Raw genomic sequence first — 21,228 nt, forward strand, 5'->3', positions numbered from 1 at the left:
GTTAAAAAAAAACGAAGTTGTTTCAGAGAGACTTACCTCATCTCTTTGAAGCATACGCGCGATTAATAATCGACCACAATTCCCACCTGGAATTATTCTTTTACCTTCCTCGAGATGAATCCTTCCTATTGAGAGTAGAGCGGGAGATCGACGAGGGAAGAACAAACATCGACATAGGTCTAAGTGAGATTGGACAGAATGTATTTATTTATCTTTAAAGTGTACGTAGAGTAAAGTAGATCAATGCAATCGTTATGAGTAGTATCGAATAGTAATTGTCATACGAGTTGCTAGGAACGAGTATGCATACCCACAACACCGAGGAGCTTCAGCCGCTCATTTTTTTTTCTTATTTTTTGTTTGCACGACACTGATATACATTAAACGTTACAAGATAGCAATAACGATTATCACCGCGCCAGACGTTCCATTATCATCATCATCATCATCGTCACCGTCATCATCATTTCGTTATCATTGACGTTATTCATAGTTACCTTACAGCCACAGCTTTATTACACGACTTACAATTCTTTGGCATCTCGCAGTGGACACCGGATTCAACAACAACGTACTACATACACGCAGACGCTCGCACCCGCAGATTTAAAAATATCACAAAAAACGCGACGCTTAATTACGTAACTAACGTAGTCCCGTTTTGAGATTTTGTAGAATTAATTGATTCGCGAGCGAATCGTTCGCCGAGTCAAGACCCGCGGACATTTTCGTTCTATTTTTATCTGAATATCGGGCGGTGTAAATTCGAGCTTTTATACACAAATCCGGCGGAAGTTACGTATTTGTAACTTGTGTAACGATCGCTCGTCCGACAATGGCAGGTCGTTGCGCGATCGCCCCAGCTTTCATCGAATGTTTCGCAGTTTTTTTTCGAGTTTGTAAATAAAATTTTCACGCGGAGTCCAAAACGTCTACCAGCGTGTCAATTTGACGCGATTCTGCTTCGCGAGCGCGTTATTTATTAAATATCCTCTTTAGCGAATATCCGGCGTGACGGCGCGATAGCGGCATTCGACATCGTAGAGAATTCCCATTTATAGCCGGAATAAAACTTGCAGTTTATGCAATGCAGGTCGCGATAGTTAGACCGCACGATTAACGATCGGCGAGCACGAAATTCACATCTCGTGTGGTGGCTAACGATTTTTTTAGGGCTCTCGCAGTCAAATAACTTTATGTATTGTAATCCAATGTAATTTTTATGCAATCTTTTCATTTTTTTTTTCAAGAATCATCTAATCGGCGCGGCGTTTTGGAAAGATAAATGTTTCATAATGTGAATATAAAGATAAAATTTTTGTTGTCGCTTATACATTTGTGATTTATTGTAAGGAGAGTTAAACTTGTCTTTTGTATGACTTCTATTCATGATTTTCCGCGATAATTTCTAAACTTTACAATTTTACAATTATCAAGCCATCAAAAAAGAAATAGATAAAAGTTCCGCCGTTTGTCCGTTCAAGTCAACTACTGCTTCTGCTCTACAATCTCTTCGAGACTCGGCGAAGATTCGCATCGATTAGATAACAATAATTAATCGAGGCAACGTGCGAGCAATATTCTGCTGACAAGATTCTCGACAGCTTTAACAAACAAATGAGAAGGCAGCGTTCGTCCCTCTCGTACCTCTGTCCTAACACGGTACGATCGTTACCTTTTCCAAGGCGAGAAATGAAATCGTCTCATAACTGCTTCCCCATATATAAAAAGTATCACTTCGTGCAAAGTCTATCAGTCTAATTTTTAGCACATTAAAAACGATCTCCTCCGATACCTGTTAAAAAAAAAAGAAAATAAAACAACAACGCATCTCCGTGGGCGACCTAAAGCACCTCGTCGCTTATTGTATTCGTCGATCATTTTGGCATGACACAAGAAGCGGTGGTCGATGGAAAGTCCTCTCGGATAGCGCGTCGGACTTTAAGAAAGCTAAAGGAAACGCATCATTTTTCCTCGCACAAGTTAAAACGTTAACAAGCCTCATTCGCACTTATTTCGCTTCGGAAGGGAAATAAAGGTAGGCCCGCCGAATCGCATTCCGAAATGTGCATCTGTGTCTCGCGCGATGGTATATAATATCGGGCACGCCGGTCCGTCGTCCATCCACGAGACGACGCCGCGAACTCGATTATCACAATCTGCGTGGCGTACATGAGCCTTACAAAAAATACAATACTTGTGCGCTCGCGACTTTGTATGTATATCACAGGCGACCGGCGTACCGTCGCGACGCGGCGCGGCTTCGTCGCGCTAATCGCGCACCGTCACTACTTGCGTTTTCCAGCCGCGATTTTCCACCCTCCGTACACGCGGGCAAACTTGTACGTCGCGTGGAACGAGCGTGGAATTGGGACGGCGGAAGTCCGATTCGGCGGTCTGGCACCAAAACACCTCGCTATATATTACCGCTAGAATTCAAGTCGCAAAGTTCCAAAGTGCCAACTCGAGGGATTTTAGTCGATTCGTTGGTATAGCTCGGCAGCTACGGTGTCGTAGCTTCCGAGGAGAAGCGAAAGGGAGCAAGTCTCTCCCTGGAGAAATAAAGGTCACGTTCAGCAGACCAAGCCGCTGAGTAGCAGTCGAACGTGCGTGGCTCTTACTTTTAGAGCCAACCACGCAACGCATAGTGTTGATAAGACGAACTCAACAGTTGTATCTGCTGAATGCGGCCAATGACTCGCCGAAACGTGGGTTTTAGCGCGCCTCTAAACGCGTCTCGCATAGCAAATAGTCTCGTAAGCAAGATATATAAACGAATCGCTTATTATGTCAAAATATAAAATCGTACACAACCGCATAATTTCGTGAAAAATATACTTTTCTTGGCACATTTGAGACTCTTCGGCTTCAATCGAAGGAATATTAATTTATAATCGTGTCTCGCAATACGATTTTATATCCATATATAAGAATCAGCTGCCAAAACACTTGGGAAAGACATAGAACTCGTTGTACGTGATGATGTATGTAAATGTTGCTCGAAAGGGAAGCAAATGGAAATGGAAAGTACAGGAGATTCTATCCTGGTCGAATACATTATTCGCGCTTAAGTATTCGATGTGCTTTTTTTCATCTTCCATTCGTACGCACGTTTTCGCTCTCTCATTCCCTCCCACAATCTTTCAATATCGCATTCTCTCCTTCTCTTTTATTCCCCGTTTTTTCCCCCTCCCCGGTATCTCGCTTTTCGTTATACCGTTCCACTTCTCATCTTTCTCCCTGCCATTCATCCTCATTTATCCTCGCTCGCTCGCTCGCTCTCTCTCTCTCTTTCTCTCTTGTTCTCTCGCTCAACAATAACAATTGAATATGAATTAGAAAAATAACATTATATCGTAGACAACAATTGATTACAATGTATATAATATATACCGGTAATAGAGTGGTGTGCTTGTTTCACACAATACTTTTATACTCCCCCGTTATTTAAAGCGTTACCAATGACGTGGGGCGCCGCGCTATATGGCTCATAAAACACTATAATTAATTCGTCGTCTCGTAATCGTTCGTTTAGCTTGGTCGATCGATCGTCGATCACGGATCGGCGCTCGCGATGGGGATCGGATTCAGGTGGGAGAGAGATTCGCACTTTTGTACCAACGGCCGTTTATATTATACGTAATTATATATCGAACGCACACTTCTCGAGAACGTGGCTGCGCGATCTACGCGTCGTGGATCACGCGATTGCGCGATCACGATCAACTTTAACGGATATGCATAAGATCGAAGTATCGACTTGATGCATATATGAATCGCTTTTAGCGCTACGCCCAAAAAAAGCGTTGAAAGGAGATTTACGAGAAAGAATCTCGTATTTTCTTATATATTTGCGATTATCCTAATTATAAGCTAAATATATAAAACCGATCTTGCGATCTGTAGATCTTGCGAAACAAGCTAGATCACTCCGCGAGTTATAATTAGTTATTTAAAAGAATTGATAATAAAACGCTGCAACGATTACGTCTAACTTTTTTTTTCCAAAACACATTAACGACAATAAAATTAATTTATGTGTAGAATCTAGTGACGAGATTTCGAACGAAATGATTCGCGTTATTAATTCTTTCTCGTCGCTCCTTTATTTTGTCGTCGTTATACGCGGACTTCTTCGTTTAAGTCGCGACACGATTGCAAAGCTCCGTTACAGCGGCAGAGCGCGCGCACCAAAGGTTCGCGAGACATTGTTTTCACACGTTGCTCCAAGTTCTCTTAATTAATTAGTTAGTTAGCCGAAGAGCCGGAGGGTCGCGGACGCGTTCTTCGCTTTTGCACGACAGCGCCCAGCGTCAATGGAGAATTCGTGGACAGATTTCGAGACGGCATACGATATTATTCTTGATTTCCTCTATACTCGCTTTTTCTCTCTTTCGCCCTACCTCTCCCATTCTTTCTTTCCTCTCATCTCGACCGCATAAACGCGTTTCATTCCGCCATCTGCCATTTACGAGTGTATTCATTTAATAAGCTAACACGTACTAACTACAGTAAATCCTAATTACGGCTTGTACGACAGACATTTATGTATATAATATATATATAATATTTGTGTGTGTGTTGCGCGCGCGTAATATTATATATATAGAATATTTGTGTATGTATATATATGTAATATATAATATTCATATATTACAGTTAGATTGCTCATTGTCAATTCATCGGTTTATCACATTTAGTACAAGTTGAAAAATATCTCTAACATCCACGCGCGGCGGCGCGGACTCGCCTTTCCCCGCGCGGGTCGCGCGCGTCCGCGATGCCGCATTGTATATATAATAAGTTGTCGTTAATTATGCTAGTTATTAAATTACAATTAATTATCTAACGGTAGGTACGACAAACAATTATGATAATACGGCCACGACTTATTAGTTCTCCTCGCGACGGCAAAGTGATTGCAAAATCGACTTTCGTTTAAGTTAAACGCGGAATCCTCCATTATATCGCCTTTATAATTATAAGCCTTTTCTTTATCGTCGATTTCTCGGTGAATATTTATCGGATGAATCGCGCGCATGTTTATTTCAGCAAAGTTAGGTACTCGACGGACATGAAAATTCAGACGCCTTTAAGATCGTCATATCAGCCGAAAACGAAGGCGAAAAATAATAAAACAATGTATTTCTGCACGTGAGAATTTTTTACAGAAATCTGTACATATACATTTTTCCTCTTATTAAAATTGTTGTGATGTAATTTTAACACCCACGTGAAAAAATTAATATGTACTATGCATATATAATTTTTTGTAATAAGTATATCGTCTACGTTTCTGATCAGCTGGCTGACGTTAAATCAGCCGATATATGTTTAAAGAGGAAGTAACACTCGCTTTTTTATCGCCTATTATTGCTGGAGCAACGATGCGCCGATAACGACGGATAAATTTAGTGTAACGACAATTAAAAAATTTTGCTGAAAATCGCAAAGCGCGAGGATACATCAGATTGTACCGAAATATCTCTTGTCTTCCCGATCTCAACCTTTCTTTTTACACGTCGATAAAAAAAAGGCTCCGAGAGTTTCCTTAGGTTCGCTATTACATAGACCGAGGCTCTAAAACGCTTAACTCGCTTCGCGGTTTTATTTTTTTTATGTATTTTTTTTTTCGTTTTAAATCTCTTTAGAATAGACACCGAAGACACCGAGAGAGACTCGAAGGAAGTTTCGAAAAAGGAGATAAAGTCCGTTCGACTAATTAGGTTCGAAAATGTCTGGCTACTAATAACGAGTCGAGCTACTACTTTCTACTTGTCGCACTGCGCACTACACACGCGTGTGTTAATGTAAACGCTGCCGCGTCTTCTTCTTTGTGTTTTCTTCTTCTTTTTTCATTTTTTTTTGTCTTTTTATAACCTACGAGTAGTCGTTCCGTACGGACGGACCGACGGACACCGAGGATTGAGCAAACTGTTATTGCACGGAACGCGTGAAAATTGAAACACTCCCGAAAATTCCTCCTCCCCTTCCTTCTGCATTCTGCCAGCCAGCCGTGGGGGGATTCGCGAGAGAAGAGCCCGCATTGCCTAATTTCGCGCCTTTATCGAAATGATATCTGGAATTTTTCTGCTTGCAAAGATAAAAGAATGTCGAGTGTGTCTCGGGGAAATCAGATTTCCCGAAATGTTTCTCGGTTTCTCGGAACTTTAAGAGACCCCTAGAAACCCTAGATATATATATTTTATTTTCTTTGAGCAAAGTGCACTTAGAATTGTCTGAGAAACAAGAAACTGTGTTACTTATTTATATATGTGAAATTAATTTGTTAAAACACTCGCATCTTTTTCTAAGTACATTGAGTGACTACGTAATGTAATCTACTGTGGGATTTTTCCCGAGGAAGAGCTTCAAAGGTGATTTTTAAGGAGAAAAAAAATTTGTTGATAAAGAGAACTCGGCGGAAACCTCAATAACTGTTGAAAAAATAGCACGATAAATATGATGACTGGCAGAGACATCGCTTTTAAATTAAGGTATCGGATATTTCTCTTGTCTATCGACGTCTTTTTGTTCTTCAGACGAACGTAGATAGACGGTAGCGCGAGGATGTTCTCTCGTTGCAAAAACACGTAAATTATTCGTATCATTAAGACGGCCGGGATATTGACACCTCCCGATTAGTCGGGACGCTCTCTCCCAACGGATACGCGAAAGTACGCAATGGAGGATTTTCTGACGTGAATTGAGTCACTCGCTAGCCGGAGGTCTCTATCGATCAAACATTAACGGCGAGAGACCTTCTTACAGCTTCCTATCTAAATACACTTAGCATATATCCTCGGAACATAGATAAACCATTAAAAACATTGTATATGTTCCTATCTACCTATACACAATATATAGATATAATGTTTGTATATCGTAACCATATTAATATAATATTAATTACACATATATATGTACGATTAGAGTAAATAATTAATCCTTATGCATATATCACATCTGATCGTTCAGTCAGTATAGGAAGACCCTCGCCTCGCCGTCGACACATGCAAACCCGTTTAACATACGTTCCCTAATGTGTCTCTCTTCCCCCCTCCCCCCTCTAACGTTTCATCTCTCTCGTCTCTCTGAGGATTCTGAAATTTGTCGCCTCACCACACAACCTCTTCACCATTTTTTTTTCTTTCTTTGCCTACATCACGCTCTCTCTTTCTCGCTCTTCCAGCATTTTAAACTAGTGTCCGATAGTAGCTACTACCTAAACAGACATTTAAGTTTTGGTAAAAACCTGAAATCGCCATCGAATATCAATATAATACACTTATTATATACTTATAATATAAATATAGGAACATTCATTAAATATATTTTCATATATATATAATATTATCGTCATATATATATATTTATAATATTTATATTTATATATATATATATATATATCTTAGAATCTGTATATATACAAATACATATGTGCGTATATACATATTTGTATATATTTGTATATATATTACTTGGTGTTGTAGCTATAACTTTAAACGTGATTTAAAATGCCCAATATACTCCATAACGCCTGAACCGTGGTTAGTCCACCATTTTCCAGAGGGGGGGGGGAGGATCGACGATTAAACCAAACGTATCTCTGAACGAGCTAAAACGCGAATTAAAGAAAACGCACGAATCAACAGATACGGTAGACATCGATCCCTTTTCGAGGGATTCTCCGTGGATGCAGGCCCCTTTCTATAATAAGGACACGTAACGTCGCGTCGGGTCGAACGTCGCGACGCTCAGCGCGCGCTTTCTCGACATGTATATAGGCCATAAGAGAGACGGATTGCAATGGATCGCGGTGCCTGCGTGTAAATATATCAGTAAATATAAATATTATTCGTTAGTTAAATTATACAAAATATCGTTCGATATATCGGGCGCCCGATCGTCCGACCCCGCGACGATCGAAGAATCCGATGGTCCGGGGCCCGTTTTCTTATAAGAGCGTGGATATATAAATTTTCAGAAATTCAATTTTTCTTGAGATTAATTAATTTTCTTAAAAAGAAATTATGCCGCGAACAAAAATTATCGAAATCGATACAATTTCGATACAAATGTCGTTATAGAGCCGAAAGCAACCTCTCTGTGTTCGTAACATTCATGTCCAACGTGCAATTTGTCGTGTCCGTAGCATTGAATATTGAATTTATCGAGATTATATTCTTGAGATTTAATCCCCACACTAAATTCTTTTATCTTTACAAAGAACGAGATGCATCGATGAGCTATACATTATAACTGCAGAATGCTGTCGTCGACTTATATAACTGTCGAATGTAAAGAACAAGTCGTAAGAAACAAAAGCTCGCCAGCCAACACATTGTATGATGATAAAATCACGTTAATTTAATTTATCTGGCACATTTCAAAAATACATTAAAGACTGAATCGGAAGAAGGATTGCGGAAGCAATACGAATTATCTCGTAAAATATGCAAGATGTGATTAATCTTAGAAATACCAGCCATATCTATAAACTAAAAATTTTATATTAAAATTTTCTAAATAAAAATTTTAAAATATTTCCACTACTATCGTTAAGATATGCAATATATTAATAAATTATAATTTATATTATATTCTAAAGCAAATAAACGTATATGCATAGAATTGTGGTGCTTCAACATTTTCGTTGAAAATAAATCGATTTCCAATTAAAGTGAAAAAAAAAATGTATAATAAAAAGAATATTTGATCATTTTGAAATACGCCGTTTATATACAATTGCTGGTAATAAACTGGTTGAGGAAAGAGTTGGCGTTCCTAGGATTATTCCGGAACTTGAAACGCGAGGTGCTTGTACGCCCTGATATCGCGGTACTGATATCGCCGGCCTGAAAGTACGAGCCGTAGCGCGAGTCAAAAACTATCCGCGATCGTCTCGTACGTGCGCTGGGGCGCGGCACGGCGATAAATATATTATCCCGCCGCATTCGGTAGGTAGCTGCTACATTTTACCGGAGTTCGATTGAAAGACGACTGGCTATCACGCGAGCTAACGTGCGACGCGGACAGTCGCACACACGCCGCGCGATTAATTGATTCCCAGAATTCGATGTAAGTTCGAGAGCAAACGAGAGTCTACAAACTACGAGCTCGCGAGACTCGATATTCACATATAGATATATATATATATATATATGTGTGTAAATATATATACATATATATATATTGTACATGTATCCGGCCACGTCGATTTGTCCGATCTCCGGCATGTACTCTATCGATTCTAACTCCGATCGCTCAAAACCAGTTACGACGTTCTGTTACATGCGAATGACGTACGTTTGCCAACGGTTGTAATTAATAAGATAGCGGGTGCAGAGCAATGTAATTAACCAAAAACTGTTGATATCGCATTAATTTGTCAATGTTGTATCTTTGATATTATTTGAACTTTTAAATTAATTAAAATAAAAAATTATTATATGTATTTTATTGAAAAAAAAACTTGGATTTTTTTGCTAACACTTATTTTTTATGCATTATTAACAATATAATGAATTATCATAGTATTCTGAGAGGCAATAGAAATAGATTCTTTTAATATTTTGCACCTTGCGATAATAACTTAATATACATATATTAAATAATCAAAATATCCCACAACAGACAACTGATAGGTATTATAAGAGTATGGAATACGGTACGTCAGATTGTTTTGGAGAGATTCGTAGCTGAAAATAAACGGCTCGATTGTGTGAAATAAAAAATTTTTAGCGACGAAAACGTTGCGGTATCGATTTCGAGACAGGATTAATATTAGTCGAATATTGCAAAAAGTATTCTTCGGTTCGCGTCGACAATCATATACACATAGTAGACTTAACCGATTTTATCACATATGATTTTATGGCTAAATCTCGAATTCCAACTAATTGGGAAATGACTAGTAGCTTCAGCTATATATACATACTAAACTCCTGGTACACATTACTAAAATATCACATTATTTAATTGTTTACTTTAAGGTACTCTCGTACTTAGCGATCACGTCCTTAAAAGAATGTGTACGTTCCTCGTTCCCGATTCCGAGACGTTTATCAAGAACGACAGGGTGGAAGAATCGCGACAGTTTTGTATCGACTATCCGAGAGAGAGTGTCTCTCGCGCGCCTCTCCGTCAGTTAATTCAACAAAGCGGCGGTGGCTGACTCGAAGTCAGTAGTCGTATTACTGTCTACAAAATACAATTAATACGGTAACTAAGAGTAACAACGCATTCCGCTGTAACGTTCCGCTGTAAACGAGATTAGATTGTCCGCGTAGTCACTATTTAGCGTTATTACGCTCGAACTGAAACGCAAGCACTACATCCGGCGGTGCTTCCGGTGGTTTAATTCGCGGGGCGTACTTTCATTCGTTCCCATCTTCCAGAGGCGAAAGGACAACCGAATTCGGAAAGCGGCAAACGGCCCCGAAATTACTTTTGCCCGTTGCATTCGCGTTGCAGGTCGCGTTTCCGCGCGCCTCGCCATCGCTACTACCTTGGTATAGAATAATCGTTTGGCACTGTGTCCTATTGAATCGCGATTCAAGTCACGACTATAAGCAGCACACCGGCGAGAGAGAGAGAGCGCGCGCGAACCTTTGCGACGGGATCACAAACTCCATACAAACGTACGCTGAAATCGCAGAAGCGTTGAAAATTCCCGAGATTGCTAACATCTATGAATCAGAAATTGCTCAAAGATTGCGAAAAATCTGAGAACTCAAAGATTCGAGAATCAAACATCGCGCGCACATCGAACTCGATTCTAGACTGCTACAAATAAGTAAAATAATGAACGCACAATGTACCCGTTATATTTAAAAACGCACATTAAATTAAAAAATAATATAGCATAATTCCAAACTCTCTAGTACTTTCATCAATTTTTATAGGAAAAATTTGGATATTATCAAAATTATTATAAAGATTATTATAAAAATATTTGTTATAAAAAATTCGTTACATTTTTTACATTCGGATGAGCTGCAACACCTTTTAAAACATATCTATCTCACACAAGTGCATTTATTAAAACGATTATTATCAACCTTTGAAAATCATGATTAAATTATAATTAGTATTCTAGGATTAATATAATATTAATTAAATTATATATTAATATAATCAGATTAATATTATATTAATGTAATACTTCGATGTTGTTTCAATAGTAAAAAGGTCCCAAAATACCTGGGTTCGATCTTATTTCCAAGCTCAAAAATCTCGCCTCTGATTTACGAAGCAATTTGCAGCTTTCCTCGGTTATCACGGTGACAGTGGAAGTGGAAATGGAACGGCAGTGGGCGGACGTTGGGCAGTTAGACTAACGATCGGGGCGTCAGGCGTCATGGAACTGTTTTCTTTAATCTTCTAGTCCGCGCTCCTCGAGACTGAACGCGCACGAGGACCACGTATATGTCCAGCTTATTAGGGCGGACGAGTGTATGTATACATATACATATATATATATGGCGAAACGGCGAGAAGTGGGAAATTAAAAGGGTGCAGACGCGAGCGAAACGCTTCCCGCGTCTCGCCGCGAATTCTCGTTGACATTCGTTGGACATGTTCCTCTTAATAAAATCTCGACGCGATGGCCGCACCACCCGACCACGGACGACATCAATATCGACGTATCATCTAATCGTTAAATTACATCTTTATCGAGACGGTATAATAATACGGTATAGTAATTACGGACTAAATTGGCCTATCGCAGCACCGGGCCGGTCTTGGAGGGAAATTGAATTTTCGCCCGACGGAATAGATTCTCCTTTCTCTTGCTCACTTTCTCTGACTCTCTATTTTTTTCTCTCTTTCTTTCTCTCTCTCTCTTCTCCGTTTCTAAAGACTTTCCTTTTTGGCACGGGTAGACATTAGCTGGCAATCTATAGAGCTTCTCTTTATTCTCTCTCTCTCTCCTCCTCGCATTTCGTCTCCTCACGTTTTTCGTCTCTCGGGTAGAGGTACCGGCCGGCCGGCATCTGGCGATCAACCCTATTCGTTAGATAGCACCTTCGTTATTCAACTTCGTTTCGCGTACTTTCGAGAGCGCGCGAAAGTACACAGAGCAGCAAGTACACTATACATCACTTAAGGGCTAGGTAAGTGTTTTCTGACCAAGTGGAGGGATCCGGTCTCGTAAATGATCCTTCGGGTTCGCCCCTAAGAAACGCCCCTCCTACGTCCCTTCCTCTATCTCTTTCGCTTCGACGAGAACGCACGATCGGACTTGGTTTATGAAGTGGTCGGAAATTAAAGCTACTTACGAGACCGATTCCAAGAGAATGAGCCGGCCACTCTCGTTTCGCGGTCCAACGCATATAGCTAGGACAGCATCTCGTTATTGTATATACGCATATACGCACGTATATGTATAAATACCTAGGAGAGCGACTAAATGGAGAGGACTTCTGGAAGGACCGAATATAGACCGTGCAACAAGACGCTACTTCGCGGCTCCCGACGACGAACCTAAATCGCGCTGGTGTCTCTGACATAGACGTAGACGGGAGAAATAAAAGATATTATATTATTGCTATCCGCATCATATCAAGGAAAGGATTATTCGTTCGTTCATTCGGGAATTCAAAGGCACCGGCAACGCTTTCCGGGAGGTTCGCCCTCCCCGATCGGTGCCAACGTCGAACACGTCGTTTTACACGGATGATAATCGCAAAAGCAACTGCTCGGCGAATGACTTAATCCTCTATGGACTGATGTAAAATCTCAAAGCAAGATGCGTTTCTCGTTGCGCGTTTCTATTCAAGTTCATATCTCGAAGATTCTCTATTTAAGAACAACCATATAGAATGTATATATATAAAATACAGATATATATTTATTTTCTAACCAAAGCTTCGAGAAAAGAGAATTGGTGTTCTTTATCGGGAAAAACATAATTTCGTCTACAGAGGATTAATAAATATCAAAACGTATGCTGCACGCCGCGCTACGCGCGATTTTTACATTTTGTATTGCACATTGATACTCGTAATCTTGATCCCTTTCGCCGCGATAAGCTTGTATGTGCGTTTCATTTTTTTCTTTCATGTTAACTCGCGAGCAAAAGTAGATTAATAGAATGGCCAGAAACTCTGGCTTTTAAAAAGTTTATCGCGAAAAGTCGTTTGCGTGCCTTACCTCGTATTTAATAGTATAATCAAAGATGCCCGATGCAGTGCGGGCTTTTAATAACTTGTCTTAGTTTCCATATAAACGTGAACGTGCCATGCACATGCCAATTGTCAAGAGGGTATTTTTCGTGGCAAAAGAGTTCGTTGAGTTGAGGAGTGCGCCAAATCACTTTTCTAAAAACTTGTAAAAATTAATCTTGAAGCATTAAGAAAGTATTTAATTTAAGAAATTTGCGTAATTTCTAATTTTTATCGAGTTTAATTTAACTTAATTTTCTCAAGTTCAAGATTTATTTGCCCGTGTTCTTCGAAAAGTGAACCTATATCATTGGTTGAAGCTCCCAATTCTGCGGATAACGCATATCGATTTCCATCCGCATAAAAAAAAAAGATCCACCGACGTGTTCGCGTCTGCACGGAGCTCGCGTAGAGGGAAATTATCGTAATCGCACGCGGCATCGTCATCGCGAATTATATTACATGTCGAGTACACATCGAGTATATCGAGATTAGCTATTACGTTACAAATATATCACTTTGTCGATGGAGCACGAAGACGAAGAAGACAACAAAAGGAAGCCTTTGACCGTCGGCTTTCGCCCGCCGCGTCGTTGCGTTCTTTGGTTTTTGTTCTTTCTCATTTTCTCCTTTTTGGTTTCATATCTCTCTTATCACAAATTAGTCTCACTATCGTAGCGCAGAAACCATCGTCAGACTGGTGGACCGTAGTAGATAGAGATCGCGCGCGATCACATTTTACCATAATCTGCCTTGTCTCTCCGTAATTGACGCGTCTTGTTGGGCCGGCGGCGATGGATAGATGCGGTCCGTTCTTTTTTTTCTTTCACTCTGTTTGTTCCTTTCTTCCTCTCTAGGAGTCCTTCAGCGGTTTCATTTGACACTCGTACTCTTCGCGAGCAGAATGGTTTTTCGTTCAGCAACGATCAGCCGAGAGCGAAGCGCCGTTGCGGACTCGAGGTATGATCTCGCATACGGTGAACGATCGAATATTCCGAGATTTGGATTTTAACGTGTGCTCTCTGTGTGCTATCGAAATGGGTCGAAATAAGTTAAGCAGTGCCGAGGATTATTGCCGTTACCGCTTTGCGGCATTTTCACGAGTCGGAAGCGAGCCGATTTCTGTCTTTCGTAGTCAGAAAGAAATTATTAGCGCGCAAACAGATGTACTCGTAATACTTGGCGCTATTGCTTCACATCTTGCTTTTCAGCGCGCCGTTCAATTTCGCCTATTCTCCTTATTATTGACATATTACATAATATCCAATATTGTATAATATTTAATTGAATAAGATCAATCCTCGAGTCGCCCCGCAACGGCCGCGGCGTCAACGCGCGGAGGGACGCGCCGGAGAGAAGGCGGCACGTCGTCGCGTTGCTGCTCTTCGGCTCCGAGGAGGCCGAGGCGGGTGAGCCGAGTTACGATCGCGTTAGCGCTGGTGGATGTGCGTGGTGAGATGCTTGGAGAGGTAGTCAGCCCGGGCGAAGCATTTGCCGCACATCTCGCAGTGGTACGGCCGCTCGCCGGTGTGGATGCGCAGGTGCCTCGTCAGGTCGCTCTTGCCGCCGAAGGCGCGGCCGCAGAACAGGCAGACAAACGGCCGTTCGCCGGTGTGCTTGCGTACGTGCAGCTTCAGATTCTCCTTGGACCTCACGCACTTGCCGCAGAACGGGCAGGCGAAGCGTCGCTCGCGACGATCGGCCTCGCGAGTAACGCTCCGCGCGAGGCCGATCATCGCCTCGCTCGGCTCGTGCCGATCGTCGTCGACCGCGTTGTCGTCCACGTCGCCGGCCTCGCTGCTGGTACCACCGCCACCGCCACCGCCGCCGCCGCCGCCGCCGCCGCCGCCGCCAACCCCGCCAACCCCGCCGGTTCCGGCGGCAGTGGTTTCCGTTAACTGCACCTCCACCGCATCGCCGGGATTCTCCTGAACGCTCGCGGTCTCCGAGACGCTCTCGTCACCGCGAGCGTTCTCGGAGAATACGCCGCGCAACTCCTCGGCGTCGCCCGGATTCGTCGTGGTATCGCTGCCGGTCTCCACTTGGGACGGCTCGCCGGTGCTCGAGACCTGATCGCTGCGCTCGGCCGGCGCCGAGACGACGACGACGCTGCTCTGCGGCTCGGGCGCGCGCTGCAGCCGCTCAAGCGCGTGGTTGAGACGGTGCTTCTTAAAGGACTTTAGATACCTGAACTGCATGCCGCATACGTCGCAGGTGAAGAGCTTGTCGGCCGGTAGCCGGGCACGATGATTCTGCTCGCGGTGCTTCACGTAGGCGGACCGGTAGCGGTAACGCTGGCCGCACTGCTCGCAGGTGAACGGCTTGTCGTCGCTGGTCTGGCCGGCGTGCTGCAGCAACGCGTGCCGCTCCAGCAGCCACGGCGACGGGAACGTCGCCAGGCAGACGCCGCAGCGACGCGCCAGTCCGGCCAGGCCGGTGAAGCCGCCGTGGCCGAGGATGCCGCCACCGCCGGCGCCTCCGTGCGCGCTCGTCCGCTCCACCAGCGCGCCCCATCCGCCCGGGTCCAGGCCGAGGGCGAGCGAGACCTGCGGCAGAGGAAAAATAATTACGTCGTACGTTGCGCAATGCACGACGACGGGGCGCGACTTGAGTTTCGAGCTTCGACTAATCCGAGTGCACCTCGATTAATTGCAATCGCAATTTGCATAATCCGAATAATTTGAGCGATTCATCGATACCGCTCAAGAGATCGGGAGATTTAACTCTAAATAATCCATTATATAAAATTTGAATACTTTGGAGCAATTCCAGTAATTCGAGCAGCCCCCGTCGGACGATACTAATGACTCGTACAATTTGAATAACTTTACGGAAAAAAGTTTTTCAACTCGTTTCAAATTTTCTCATTTGTCTCACAAACGCGGCTCGAATGACGTCTCGGCTCGAGAATTGTTTCACGCTCGAATGGAAGATTATGAACTATGCACTTACCCTTTGTATCGCGCGGACGCGGCTTATGATAGCGATAAACAATCCCTACGGCATAATATCGCGCTGGGTTTCACGCGAGATTGGGTGCACGGGGATTGCGGGGATTGCGGTGCGCGACAGAGACAGGCAAGAACACACACATCGTACGCACGTGACGTATTGTTAACACAAACAGTTTGCAGCTTTTATTTCACAAATTGTTAATTTACAACTATGATATGCATTCGTTCGTCTAAGAACCGAAACAAATCAGTTTTTTTTTAAATTTACTTCCTTTTTTTTACGCCAAGCCAAATCAGTTGATGGCTATCCGCTACGATCGGAACGTTCAGAACACGTTGTCGATGTTGATGGAGCTTTACGGACGAGAGTGGGCTTTTATTTTCCGGAGTGGGTTTTCCTTCGCGAGTTTCTAAGAGGTGTGATTTTGCCGATTTTTACGAAACTTGTCCGATTCTCTTGCCGACACACAACTGAAATGTATACGTGTACACAAGCGTTCGCGCGTATTTGCACATGTGCGCCGTTAAATCGAGACTCGAGTCAGCTCGCAAAACTCAGGACGCATTCGCACATGGCTGTGATTTCATGGCTTTGATTAAAAAATTCCGTGACATTCAATTTCGGATAATTTGAAATCAAAACCTGTCAACAATCCATCTGCCAAAACTTGCAGCACAGAACGAAACGTATCGGATGGACGGAAATGCTCTCGAATTATTCGCTCAGTCGCCTCCTTGGTCGCGTCCATCTTACACGTCTCCAGTGTCCCGGTAAACGCTTGTGCGAGTTGAGAACACGGCGACACTCAATTACAATGAGAGCTCGGGGGCGCAACGCGATTTTTGACAATACATTTCCATGTATTTTCTTTTCCCCTCACAAGTCGTTCGCGATAGAGACAAGTGCGCATGATAGTGTTATTAAATTTTGTTTGTACCGTACAATTTTTACAACCCACGAATGCATCCTTCTGACTGAAAATAAATATTTTAAACTTAACTTTCCATAATCTCAGAAAGATAAAAATTTCTCATGACAATTAATTTTTCATTCTCACAAATAAGGAGACCGTTTACCCTCACAAATGAGGAGATAATCAACATTATCTATTGCTAAAAATATATAAGAGAAAAATCGTAATTGAAGTAAATCTTACAAATTATGTATTCAGTATAAATTACTCCAATTTTGTCCCGATTCTTTTGTTGCGTTTACACTCAATAATTTAATGAATGATATGGCAACGAGAACAAGAATATTCTGTTACAAATTGTGAGACGTAGACTCGGTCGTCGGTCGTTCGTTGCCTAATCACGTACGAAGTTGACATCACGTTGCTCCGCTATCGCCGAACGGCCCGTAGAAATAAACTAGAATATCCAAAAATGCGAGACGCATTGGTCGGTTGGTCGGTAGTTTTTTTATTTCACCGCAGAACGAAGATCGCGCTTCGATAACTCACATACGTGTCCTATCGCACAGCCCATAATATCTAAGATCAGCAAGGTCGCACTCGGGAGTTCCGAGTATCACGCGATATCGTACACGTACAAGGTGTTCGAAAAGCAGAGAAGAGCAAACAGTACAACCGGATTAAAAATATATTGACGTACTCGACAGTTGTAAAAAATCGTGCGAGTGTCTTCAGTGAGAGCATTTTATCGATAAACAAATAAAATATATCAACTGCGTGCGTAGAGATACGAATTTAATATGTTACTGTGTTTACTAATGCGATGACGTTGACGACAAAAAATATTTGGTTCGCTGCAATGCTGAAATATTTTTTGCATCAACCATTCTCTTTCTTCGTGCATATTTCTTAGTAAGTATGTAATATAAAAAAATTTTCAACAAACACACGATCGTGTAGTGCACACGATGAAAAATTAATTTATTCAGTCCGAGATAAAGTTGCAAATAAATATGTTATATATTTTATGTATTGATATGCAATTGAGTTTTTATTTTCGGTGTGCTATTTTTTCTCTTTTCTTCCCGAATTTTAAGTTGATGGTTTGATAAGTTGATAATTTTGTGAAGCTCGATTCTCATTATCGTAAGAACTCGAGATCTCCAGAGTGCGACCAAGAAAATCTCGAAACAAGTGATTGAGGTATTAAATGTTTGATTGCGCCGCCTTTGTGACAGAAAATTGAAGATACTTTCGGACTTTTTAATTAAATACGCCTTTTTCCCGCAAATGCGATTAAAAAACATCCAATGATACTGTCGCGCATAAGCATCGAGGGCTTTTAACGTTCTAAAAACTTTATTTTATTTCTGAGCTATATGACAAGCGCGAGTTATATTGCTCTTAATTTTCCGCGACAACTCGGTGCATCGGAATATCGAGTGCACATTGTCGAATGCATCGCGGAGAGATCGTAACGGCACCATTGGCGTTTGCGTTCCGTTTACAGCTCTCCCGTATCCGTTCTCGCAAAGTCCGATAATCGAATTACTAACGCCGCGAGATAGTTTCAAGAGTCTTCGTCGCAAACAAACATTTTCTCGTCGGCGCTCAAATTCTGTCTCTCGCTCGCTCGAAGAACAACGTTCGCTTTTTTTTGCTGACAAACTATGTGTACACTACACATTTCCCTCTGTCTTTCAACTTCCTTTCTCTCTCTCTCTTTTACACACTCATACACACACATTCTTTCTCTCTTTTATCTTTTTCTTTTTGTCTCTCTTTCTCTCCCTCTAATATTCGATAATCAAGCGAATGGGCGTGGGTGCTTGGTGTCGAGATGTGCTAAAGTGGAATGGCATATGGGCATTCGATTTCTTAAAAGTCCGGTTACATGTTGTTACGCTTTAACAGCACGTTATTAAATCCTGGAAAAGCAAAAATCTAAGACTCTGGTTGGCACAAAACGAAACGAGTAGTGGTTGCCGCGGGTACCGGCCGCGTCGCGTCGCGTCGTGTCGTAACGGACGGACGGACGGGCGGACGGATGCCGCAACGAGTCGTTACAAGTATGAAAAATATTCCGGTAACCATTAACACCGTTTAAAAAAGTTATTGCATCTGGGTAACCTATGTTGTATAGGTACACGTTTCTCTTTTATCGTATATTGTACAAATATTGTTGTAAGTCGGTAGTACAAACGTTACTGTAGAAAACATAACAATTCGTAGGTTTCGTATGTCTTTCGTATCGTTATGGAAAGCTTAAGTGTTATACAATCTGTTAGTACTATATGCGAGATTTTCGATCTACAGGGTGACTCCGAAAATATTGAACACTGCGTTGTCACTGCGTGTGTATGTGTGTATGTATACGTGTAAGATGTGTGTTACGTGTTCATATGCGATCTCTCTTTCCCTCTTTTCTATTCTCTGCATCTGTTGATTACCGGGGGAATAAAAAATCGGGGAATTCCATAATGGAAAATTCGATCCCGTTGTAACCGAGCCTCGCGGATAGACGCGGCATTACTTTCGTCGGCACTTCGAGAAAACGCTACGTCGTAGCATTGAAAGATAAAAAAAGAGTATTTGCTTCATATAATGTAGAAAAATTTACAAACTTGCGGATAATTTATATTTCATGCGGTCCCCTTCGTACCGTGTTTCCTTTCGCGACGCGTGTTTCTTTCGTAAACTGTTAACGCGCGCGAAATGCACGTTCGCAGAAGAAAGTGACGCGCAAATGCATTCGTGGATCTCGGACTATGTGCTTACTAAGTATCGCGAATTATACAATGTTGCCCCGTGGAAACAATGACGGAAACGGATGCGTCTTGGGCGCGAAATATGCAGCGGGTGCACAATACGACCGACGTCCGACAATGCTGATAATTCTCGGTACCCTTAGCCTTCGTTATTATATCTTTCGACGCCTGGCATTTAGTCGACGACGGTATGTCTCGAAAACTCCGCGCGAAAATGTCGCGCTTCCAAAATATCTCAAAAAGTCAAGGCGTCTCAGATATTTTCGCGAATTACATTTTAAATATACATATTTTTCCTCGAGTATATGACGCTAAATTTACCTCGAAAGTGTTACGTTTCGCGCGTAAAATATATATATATATCACATTTATATGTTGCGCGAGAGTTGAGCGTTTCGCGTATCTCTCGCATTGATATCCTACTCTCGCAATCCTTTCTGCTACACGATCGTGGCCTTCGACTGCATTTCGGGCGAGAGATAACAAATTGTTTTGCGAAACGTTTTCGCACACGGGCGCGCGGGATGAAAGATACCACGCGTACAGGTGAGATATACGGATACCCCCGAGCATCCGCACATATCCGCGCGCAAAGTACGCACGTATACGCGGTGCGGTAAATCGGTATTCATCAAACGCGGTTATCGAGCGTCGGCGAGAGCGTCGGCGAGCTGCACGCCCCGTAAGATATGACGTGTCGGGCATACAACTTTTTTCTACACTTTTTTTTACATGTACACGGTGTACTTTGAAAAGCTCGGCCAGAGGGAGAAAGAGCGGCTTGACAAGGCTGAGCGTCGTGATCGGGAGCAGGGGAGGGGGAAGGGGGAGAGGGAGAGGGAATGCGAACGGGAGGAAAAACGCGGGGGTAGCGACAGAGACGAGAGAAAGAGCGAGAGAGAAAGAAAGAGAGAGGCCGTGATCCTGCCGCGTCGACCTTATTGGCGGAATTCCCGCGGAAGAGATCCCATTAATAACGGAGCGACAAGCAGGCACGTACCCGCGGCCCGTCGCAGGGAGGGACGCGGGGTGGGATGCACGTGCTTCACGAGTATACACTGCTGCATCTCGCTGACGCGCGTTGCATACACACGCGTCTCTCTGTCTCTGTCCCGTAGATGTGGAATACACGTGCGCGCGGATGTGAACCCGACAGCGGCGGCGACGACGGCGACTGCGACTACGACGATGACGACGACGACGCGAGCGAAGCTGCCTGTCCTTTCACGTTACGAAAGAAAAATTGCAAGTTTCGCAAAAAATACAATCGCGATATAAGCCGATTTGATTCGTGCTATCGATGATGTGCTGCGCAACGCCCAAAGCATCGACGATTATCTCAAGCGTTAAAACGTGGCATTAAACCTGTCGTACTTTTTCTCTCTCTTTTTTAACATAATAATCATAATCATCTGATAATGCT

At 42.6% G+C, this 21,228-nt stretch overlaps 1 protein-coding gene across 5 annotated transcripts in view; it reads right to left on the reverse strand.

Annotated features, from left to right (window-relative positions):
- Positions 1–184: 184 nt before the first annotated feature.
- The window catches only part of Mamo (zinc finger protein 628-like), a 62,947-nt gene continuing 41,903 nt past the window's right edge, over positions 185–21,228 (reverse strand). For all 5 annotated transcript variants that reach the window (XM_071783413.1, XM_071783405.1, XM_071783397.1 and 2 more), the window contains one exon: positions 185–15,715. In XM_071783413.1, the coding sequence (XP_071639514.1) occupies positions 14,600–15,715 (1,116 nt within the window). In that variant the 3' untranslated portion in view covers positions 185–14,599. The remainder of the gene's footprint in view (positions 15,716–21,228) is intronic.

This window comes from Temnothorax longispinosus, chromosome 1, assembly GCF_030848805.1.
Source record: "Temnothorax longispinosus isolate EJ_2023e chromosome 1, Tlon_JGU_v1, whole genome shotgun sequence".
NCBI classification, from domain to species: domain Eukaryota; kingdom Metazoa; phylum Arthropoda; class Insecta; order Hymenoptera; family Formicidae; genus Temnothorax; species Temnothorax longispinosus.